The 10046-nt window shown below is 38.3% G+C and overlaps 2 protein-coding genes across 2 annotated transcripts; one reads left to right on the top strand and one right to left on the bottom strand.

Moving 5' to 3' along the window:
• Window positions 1–2369, bottom strand: LOC120790200 (chymotrypsin-like elastase family member 1). The gene is made up of 8 exons (XM_040127548.1): window positions 2286–2369; window positions 2060–2154; window positions 1578–1684; window positions 1299–1427; window positions 839–975; window positions 539–684; window positions 110–259; window positions 1–18 (listed from the first exon to the last, which is right to left on the bottom strand). The coding sequence occupies exons 1-8, from the start codon at window positions 2317–2319 to the stop codon at window positions 1–3; spliced, it is 816 nt and encodes a 271-aa protein (XP_039983482.1). The 5' UTR covers window positions 2320–2369.
• A 1551-nt stretch (window positions 2370–3920) lies between these two features.
• LOC120790260 (Golgi reassembly-stacking protein 1-like) lies at window positions 3921–8689 on the top strand. The gene is made up of 9 exons (XM_040127655.1): window positions 3921–4159; window positions 4663–4743; window positions 5689–5892; window positions 6228–6314; window positions 6428–6558; window positions 6687–6825; window positions 6924–7041; window positions 7154–7276; window positions 7715–8689. The coding sequence occupies exons 1-9, from the start codon at window positions 4094–4096 to the stop codon at window positions 7954–7956; spliced, it is 1191 nt and encodes a 396-aa protein (XP_039983589.1). The 5' UTR covers window positions 3921–4093; the 3' UTR covers window positions 7957–8689.
• The last annotated feature ends 1357 nt before the right edge of the window (window positions 8690–10046 follow it).

Genomic DNA, 10046 nt, shown 5'->3' on the forward strand with positions numbered 1-10046 from the left:
CTAAAGACTCTGTATAACCTGAAGAAAAACATACAAAGAAAGAAAAGTCAAAAAACTGAAATATGGTGACATATTCAGAATCACATCACGGATATTACAGGAGGCTTACTGAAAAGATCCAGTCTTGGAAGGAAGAGACCCCGGTGAAGACGGTGGGTTTAGTCACTTGGTTGCAAAAGCCCGATGGACCATAGCTGACAACACCGAACACTCTCCAAGCTCCGTCAGTGAAGCAGTTCAGGGGACCTCCAGAGTCGCCCTGAGACAGGTAGCGATAAGAACAGATAAAAGAAGAGAGTATGAAAACCACGCAGTGAGAAGTAGGACATTACCTCTTACTCAGCCTCTTTTATACAGCTTTTCCTTAGCCATTTATCTCCTGGGTGGCAAGGATAATTCCTGGTAAAGTTGGTATTGTTGTCAGAATGATAAACTCTGATAAGTAAATATATGTGCTTTCAGTTTTGGGGTTGAGGCAAACTGTATTCATGACAAAACTGCTATTCACGAGGCAGATGAACAAATTTGTTTACTGTACCTGGCAACCTGATACAATTCCATCCCCTCCTGCACACACCATAGTTTTCAGAGCAATGCTGCCCCACCAGTTAGGCTGGGAGCAGACTGAATGTGATACCACATTGATGGGAGCCACCTGTAGGATGGCAGGGATGCTCCCTACGTCTGTGAAAACAGATGACAGGGAAGATAATAAATGTACAAATGTACAAATGTTAAAATCTAAACGTGTGTGTGTGTGTGTGTGTGTGTGTGTGTGTGTGTGTGTGTGTGTGTGTGTGTGTGTCTGTCTGGTGTGTGCGTGTGTGTGTCTACTCACAGTCCATAAGCCCCCAGCCGGTGATGTAACAGGTGAAACCATTAGGCAGTATCTGGCCAGGGTGGGGAAGTTCAGCGATAGCCACGTAGCCATTGTCATACACAGGATTAGCCAGTCTCAAGAGAGCAATATCATTTCTAAGAGAAATATAAAAACACATAATTGGATCATGTTTTTAGCAAAATCATGAGTGTAAAAAAAGCTTGAGTTGACTTTTTTGCTGTAATTAACATGTGGTAGCCCTGTGGCTGATGAAGCACTTTTAAAATGGACTTGGAGGTAGAAAGATACAGTAGTTCTGTTCCCATCCACTTGTGAGGGAGAGTGATAATACCAGATTTGCTCCAAGTTGTTGATGAAAATGCAGGTGATGTCCCCACCCCTGATACTATTCCCTAGGGCCAATGCTGTCAATAAAAACTAATTAAATTGGGGCTGAATAAAGAAGTGGTCCCTTTACCCTTTGGCAAGATCTCCATTCCATTTAGGATGGACAGTAATCCTCTCCACATGGATGAACTGCTCGCTGCCGTCATACTCATACAGGTTATAATCACCCACCACCACACGGTACAGACTAGCATCCATGCTGAGAGGGACATAGGAAACAAAAATACACCATGCTTACTTTCAATAATTTGTCAAGCATACATTAAGATAGACGTCTAGATGTTACATGTTCAAATGTACAAGTGATAGGTGTATACTGATGCCAATAAGGACTGTTCAGTGCCCCAACCTGAGGATACAGTGAGCTGCAGTCATGACAAAGAAACTATCAACAATTGTGCCTCCACACATGTGGTAGTATGAGCCGTCATTGTATGAGTCAAACTGCAGAGAGACCTAAGAGACAACAGGGACCAAATACATACAGATAAGGTGGAGAATTTCATGTTATTTCAGAGATTCAATATGATCCGGACTAGAAGCTCAGTGAAATTGATTTGCTCAATAAGAAATAAGAAAACTCCACAGCAAATAAAAAATTGAATAGCCTAAACATTATAAACAAAAGCATTGATGGTAGCATACTGGCATAATTTTGTTATCTTATACAGAAGTACATCAAATGCTGAATATAACTGAAATAGGCAAATGTCATCACGTTAGGTTATGTTCATTACATTTGCACATTTTTCCTTTAAGCAAAAACACCTCATTTGTACAGAATCACTGTAAAAAAAAAAAAAAAAAGGTGCAAAAGTTTACAAGGTTTACCTGCCATTTCCAGGTGTTGGGTTTAGCATCATGGCCTCCTATGACCCTCTGATTGTGGACATTATGGTTGAAGGGTGCCTCAGCACAAATCAGCCCTTTGGTTTTCACATGAACATGAACACAGAGTACAGTGGTAACATTGTTGTAATGTTTACAAAATCACCAACAGCACTTAAAAAATGTCTATTTTTTATGAAAATGTTGATGTACTTCTTAAAAAGCATACCGATGCAGGACAGGACAGCCACGAGCCAAATCATGTTGGAACAGTGAGGTCTAGATGCAGTTTGCTTTTATCTATATATATCAGTTTGAGACTGGAAGACCTCCAGCAAGTATTGGGCAACCATTAAGTTAGCTACCAATATCAGCAATCCATCTGGATTATTCCAGCCTGAATGTTAGGCTAGCCTACGTCATGTTTTCCCTGGAACAAGTTGGAGAAGTGTGAGATTTCTTTACAGGTAGTCAGCAACCATATACAATATATCTCTCAAAAAAAAAAAAAAAAAAATCCCCCCCAAAAAAAAAAAAAAAAATATATATAGTTATATGGCCTATATATTAGCATTTTTATCCAGTTGGGAATTGGATCTAAAAACAAGAGCTCACACTTCTTATCATGGTGAGAAAAGTTAATGTACATTCACGTGAAGCCAAAGTCAACAAAACCATCTGTAAAGAGCGAGGCTTGAACATAAATTTTCCCAAAGATAACTGTCTAAACTGATCAGCAGCCAATGAATAGAATAAAATACTCTACAACCTGCTAATGGTGTCCGACTTCTTTCAACCCCATATTGTGAACAACAGAAATATTCTTATTCAGTCAAAGATATAGATGTGTAATTATGTTGTACAAACCTAAATAACTATATACATACAAAGTTACATATAGAAATATCTGGAGGTAGCACTTTATAAAATCAAATAAATATAAATATCTAAAAAAATATAACCCATCTAAATGTAAAATGTTTCTAGTTATCTGCTTAACATAATTTTTAATCCTTGTTTGTGACAATTTGGCTGCATCCCATATGGTGAGTGATTTCAATGGCGGATGTGTGACTAACACTTAACCCTGACAATAAAGGTATGCCAGAATACATAAGATCTGTGTCCAGATGAGAGGGCAGTCCATATTCCTGACGGTACTTTCTCCTTCCACATATTCTAAGCAAATTAATACATTGTCATAATGTTCAGTATCTAAATGTGAAATGCTCCCTGTCCTTTGTGTTAGGCTGGGATAGGTTATTATCCTTGGAAACCAATTAAATATGGGAAATATTTTGCTTTCAGATAATGTTAAAGCAGTAACAGTAAACAATTTAAGCTAGCTAATGTTGTAGCTCTCCTTTGGAACATAATTATTCAACCCAAAAGGTGAGCTATCGCTATTTGAAAATCACTCTGAAAATCTCTGGAAACTAATTTACCAAAACAAATTACAAGTACTCCTGCAGGCTACTTGTATTAATTTTTATTAATTGTTTTTATCTTCTTCATTGTAACCTGTTAGCTATCAGGCAAATTCAAATTCAAAGCTAAATCATTCTCTATGTGAAATCGGTTTTAACAAAGCAACAGTGATTTTTTTTTTAAACAAATATGTTTGATAATCCTTCTCTATGTTAGGCTACAAACCTTCAAATCTATTTGTATGTTCAGCATTTTTTAAATTAAATATCCAAATTCATCATGCATAATGTCATTTTTTCATGAATGAGAATATTCTCATAATTGAACGTTGTCCGTTGCTAGGCAACCGCGTAGCGCATACAGTCAAGGACAGCTAATCGAACGTAGATTGCGTGATATCATCATGGAGCTCAACCCCAGATCAACATCAATTTTTCTGGGATCTCTATTTATTAGCTTTGCCTAGCCCTCCAGCGCCTGCTGTCAACCTGCCCCAGCTGTTGGCGGTAGCTAGCCTGAGTCAGCTGTGTAGCTTTTAGTAATGCCTTCTATCATTACTCTACCTCAGTGACATTTAGTCGGTGCCAGTAAAACGTATTATTAAAGGCAATGGGGCTACCGCAGAGCACGTTTTTGTCGGACGGTGGAACTAATAGTGGATATCATGTCCATGGGGTACGTTGTCGCTAGCGCAGTGCAAGGTTATACCATGGGTTATACCACAGCCCTCGGTTCGTCCCTACAGCTCATTTTTTGAATCTGGGTCACAGGTGCTAACTATGCTAGTCCTGAACAGATATGGCAGCTGTAATAGCTGGTTGGCAACTGACAGGTTGTTCTGTAACTGTTGTAACTCGTAAAACTGTGGTGAGCTGAAGCGGTGTCCACCCACGATGAGGTGGCATTTGGCAAACGCCCAAGCTAATAAGCTTTGCCAACGACTGTAATTGTTTAGTTCTCACTGCAAAAAAAATGAAACTGCTTCTAGTACTAGTACTGATACTAGTTACACATCAGCCTATTGCTATTGAAGAACACCTGCTGTGCAATATCTCACAATATCTCGCAACGATGAGCCCCAAATTCTGCCCACTGCAAAATCTTTAGTTGACACATGGGGGAGACTGTAACGGTGTACTCTATTTGAAATCAAATCAACTTAATCTCAAATGTTTCAGGTTCAAGAGGACTCACCTGCTCAGAAGGCTGGTCTGGAGCCCTTCTTTGACTTCATCCTCTCTATAGGCAATACCCGACTTGTGAGTAGAGTCCTGTGATGCTAAAGTCAAGAGTAGCTTTGGTATGTCCCCACGCCAAATCCAAACTATTACCAAATGATAAACGTTAGGTTCCCCGAATGGGTAGAAATCTTTGTGCTTACAATTATAAACTGCATTGTAAATTAAATGCACAAGTTGAGGACTAAAAGAGTAGCAGTTTAATGGCTGATTGAAAACACAGAAACTGGACACCTGGTTATATAACAAAAATGGTCATGTGATGTGATGATCTGAGCAATTTTTTGCTGAGAAAATTTGAACAATAGATATTGGTGTAAAATTTGTGAATTGCTGTCAACCATTTACATAACTACGACCTTTTCTGTGATCAGTTTTGGCTTTACAAGTTTATTCAGATGCAGAAGGCATGATCCTTTGGAAATATGCCACCAAGTAGGTATTATTTCCTAAGGTGTTTGCATAATGGTCAGTTATCATGTAAGTCCTATCCCTGAAGAGGAATTTTGAGCCCTTACCTTTAGGCCACTGTGAGTATGGTCTACCTCAGTAGCACAAGATGTTTGTCAACCTTATTAAGTCTTCCAGTAAAAAACAAAGATAAACTTATTGGCTTTTGGCCTTCTCCTATTAATTAATTTTGGACTGTTTAAATGTATATTGCAGTGAATTCCTGTAGGTTTTTTTTTTTTTTTTTTTGCTTTGATATGATTTTAGATATTTTTTAACATTGTTTAATAATGAGGCATGTGCCTCTGTGCTTTGTTTTACTGCAAACCAGACTTGACAGCTAATTTTTCACTCCTCACAATAAAATGTAAACATCACGCCTGTTATATAGCCTCAAGAAGAAGTGGCAATATGATCTGCTGCCGTAGTCTCATTTCATGTTCTTTTACATGAAATTTGGCTCGCCATCTCTGTGCTGTCACCGCTGGGCTGTTCAAAATTTCTTTGTGTCTCCAGAATAAAGAGAATGACTTGCTGAAAGACCTCCTAAAAGCCAATGTAGCAAAAGCAGTCAAACTTGAAGTGTACAACTCTAAAACCCAGCGGGTGAGGGAACTGGAGGTGACACCCAGTAACATGTGGGGTGGTCAGGGTCTGCTGGGGGCTAGTGTTCGCTTCTGTAGCTTTGAAGGAGCCAATGAGAACGTGTGGCATGTCTTGGTAAGTCAAGTCTATCTTTCTTTGTTTAAGCTGTATCTGGTAACCTTTTGCTAGCCTTGATATAAAACAGTGTACTGACAATTGTGAGGTAATAGTAAGCACATTCTCTTTTAGTATTTTGTTTTAAGTTAGAAGAAATTTGAAGACAAAGGAGTAGTAGGTTTCAAACCCAAATTTACTTAATTTTGTGCCAGATTTCTAAGGGAGAGTAGGTTGATACCATCTAATTTTTAGACTAATGAGGTGTTATATCCTCAAACATAAATTCCCAAATAACAGAGCCTTCTTAAGTATTTTAAATAAAAATGTGTTCATAACATTCTTCCCCTTTTTAGGACGTAGAAGCTAATTCTCCTGCGGCATTTGCTGGCCTTATTGCTCATGATGACTTCATTGTGGGAGCTGACCAGGTGTTACAAGATGTAAGCTTTCTTGTTTTTTGCTCTTATTCATTATAAATGGGTATTTAAAGACAGGCATTCTGAACAAAAAATTCTAAAAAATTTTTTTTTTTCCTTTTCCCTAATCCTGGCAGTCGGAGGATTTCTTTTCATTGATTGAAGCCAATGAGGGGAAACCTCTGAAGCTGCTGGTGTACAACACACAGTTTGATCAATGCAGAGAGGTAGTGGTGACTCCCAATGGAGCATGGGGAGGAGAGGGAAGGTAGGCATTTATTTTGTCCTCAATCAAAGTGTGTGTTAATAACATATGGCCATTTTTCATTATTTCACTTGCATGTATGCAGATGCAATTAACATGAATAACAATGTCTTCTTTGTGTTACATTTTAGCTTAGGCTGTGGTATCGGCTATGGTTACTTGCACAGGATCCCAACTCGTCCAGTTCAGCCTAAGAACCAGAATAAAAGTGTTCAGCAGTCCATGGTTGCTGGCAGGAGTGAAGAGCTCGTTGCAAGTGACCACTCTGAGGTACAGGTTATCACATCTTTCTTTGTTTTATTTATTAAATGTTCTTTGGTAGAGACTTTTGTTCAGTCAAGTCTGAAACATTAGTTCTCTTTGTTCAGGTGCCTTCTGTGGCTGAATGTAGCCCTTCTAGTGTCAGTGAAACACGCTTCAATCAAATCGAAGGAGCTGTCCAGGACACGTTTGTAACCTCACCAACAGAGACCGCTGTAGACTTAGGTAACCAGATCTAATTTTAAGAAGCATTCATTTGTTTTCAGTCTCTGGTCTAGGTGCTTTGCTGTATGTTTTCACACAAAATAATGGGCATTTTTTTCTATGCGAATTGCAGATATTTCCAACATACCCACAGCAAGGACTCCAGACTTATCAGACAGTGTCTCCACCAGTGACATTGGCCAGAGCTCCATGCTTGCTAATTATGGAGATGACTCTGGTGACCAGTGTAGCTTGGGTAAGTGCCTTTACACCCTCTACAAGGGACTGTGTGAATTGTGTAGCTGAATCGAGCAATTAAATGTTTTCAATGCCATCTAGCTTGAAAAGAAAAACAAAAACGGTTGGATCTAGCTATTGCCGGCATGCCTCGGATTTCTGGGTTCATTTAATCACTTAGCTAGTGCATTATTTTCAATTCCTGCAGGATATAAACAGTCAGCCAAATGAAGAAAACATTATCTGTGATGAGATGTATGCAACACAGCTAAAATAGCAACATCAGAGGATTATTAAACAACCTAATAGGGCATAAGAGAAAACTAAATCTAGTGTTTCATTATCTAGTAACCTCTACACATTATAAATTGATGGTTTAGAATTTTGTATCCTAAGGAGGATTTTTCCTTTGACTATGATTTTTTTATTTATTTATTTTTATTTATTTTTTTAACAGATAACTCATCTGTCTATCAAATACCTTCATCTCCAGAGAAGGAGGAAGAATCCGACATCCACAAAACTGACCTGATAACTGCAACTTCTCCAAAAAGAGAGGTTGCAGATGACCTTGTTGGCCTTGAAGTCACCACAGAAAACCAGTGTGACACATGTATCCCAGAGATGCAAGATGCTAATTCTGAGCCCTCACTCTCAGCCAATATTATGGCGGAGGAGCCTGCTGTGACAGACAATTAAGAGGACTCCTGTACCAGAGAATAAGTAACTTGTTTAACTCTCAAGCTGACTTGCATAAAAGATTAAGAGTACACCATGATCCAGAAAAGCTTCCCCATGTGATTGTAAGTTGCTTCACTTGCACTATTTTTAATTTAAAAGAGTTTTATTTATATACAAGTGCCATTGCTGCATGCTTAATTGCACATTTAAGAAAGATGGCACATTGAGTGGAAAGCTGGTCAGATAGTTATAACAATAGGAATGTATTCTATAATTTAGACATACTGTATGTCTCCACATCAAACAGAATGAATTGAGTCTTCATTGCTGTTAAAAGTCATCCTAGTTTGCACTAAAAAACCAAAGTTGAATGAAATACGGTTTTGTTGCTTTTAATGTTATCAACTGCTCAATAGTATGAAACACTGTTAGAAAAAGAAAGTTTGATTTCACACAGATCCATCATGTGGTTTTATTTTTTAGAATTTTGGAATTTATGTTTAGGGGGTTTATGTTTTTATTTTCCTGTAAGGTTGAGTTTTTAGTTGAGTATACAGATTTTTTAATCTCAGGCATTTACCATTTAAGCCTTTTTGCCTTATGTCTCGTTTTAACTATCCTTTCCTAATGTGTAGGTTTGACTTTTGATCGGTGTAAATGAGTGAACCACATGTGATGCGGCGCTCTGATTGACTTCTGTGTCTTCTCTTTATATAGATTATATTTGGATTATGTTTATGATTTTTATGGATGGATGTAAATATTCAAATATTTATAAAAAAAAAAAAAAGATGATCAAGAAAAACCTGCAGCAGTTTACTTGTCTTTTTTGATTCCACTAGGTGTGCATAGTTACAATGCAGAGTCTCATTATTTTCTGTGTTTTAACAACACTATTGTGAAAGCTCATACCGGTTCTTAATCAAAACACCTAATGCAATAAGTGTTTCCATTTGATATCAGTACCAGTCATTCACAGAGAAGTGAGTTCATGCTTTGAGACAGCAGGTGTCAGCAAACACCCCATAATAGATCTCAGCTGGAAAGCTTTGGTTTTTCTGCTAATGCAGCTTCAAAAATTATGTCAGATTAGGTTTTCTGTATCACATTTGGTACTTGAAGTGTTTCTACAAAATTTTCGCAAAAATCGCATCTCTTCGGACTCTTCAGTACAATTATGGGACTTGATCAAGCACAACAGTAGTATCTTGCATTAGTAGGGGAAACTTAACAACACTGATGCCATATTAATATAATTTATATAATTCAATGCTGCATATTTGGTACCTGGAAAAGGTACCATATGTCCAGAACTGACCATATATATTATACCAGACTGGGTTGGCCAACCCAGTTGGCATTAAAAACTGTCTTCAAAATGAAATCAGGAGCAAATAGGGGACGTCGAGTGTTAAATTACAGCTACATACTGATGTAAAAATGATAGTTCTTTAGCTCATTATATGGGGACCTATGTTTGTATTTGTTTTTTCTATTTGATCCAAACCCTGAGGATCCTTGTGCTCTGATACATAGGCTGTATGCAGCATCAACCATTAATCATTACATACAATACATTCTCAATCTCTCCATTTGCAAATGAGAATAACCAAAAATTTGGGGGGGGGGGGGGCAGCACAATTGAGCATGGAAGCTACGGTAGCAGAGGGGGAATATGCCTCAATTATTTACCAGGGCACTCTTCAGTTGAAGGGGGGGGATGGGCATTAAGGGAAAGAAAAGACTGTGTGGGGGAAGAAACACCAGAGGGAGATGGATTTGTCTTTATCCACTAAAGAGTGAGGCATGTTCTTAAGGAAGCTTTCCTCTGACACACCACCTGTGTGTGTGTGTGTGTGTGTGTGTGTGTGTGTGTGTGTGTGTGTGTGTGTGTGTGTGTGTGTGTGTGTGTGTGTTAAATAAGGATATTTCTAAGATGAATATGTAGTAGCTCAGGAGCTTTGGCTCTGCCTACACACTGAAATTTATTAGTAGCCATGTTGAAATTTTAGAAAAATAAAAACCTCAAGCTTGTTAAATCTACACATATTCGGTACAGCGTTGGATGGTGTTTATGGTTTTTCACTCGTGACCTCAGGGTGATGTTT

The sequence above is a fragment of the Xiphias gladius genome, chromosome 5 (genome assembly GCF_016859285.1).
Source record: "Xiphias gladius isolate SHS-SW01 ecotype Sanya breed wild chromosome 5, ASM1685928v1, whole genome shotgun sequence".
NCBI lineage: Eukaryota > Metazoa > Chordata > Actinopteri > Istiophoriformes > Xiphiidae > Xiphias > Xiphias gladius.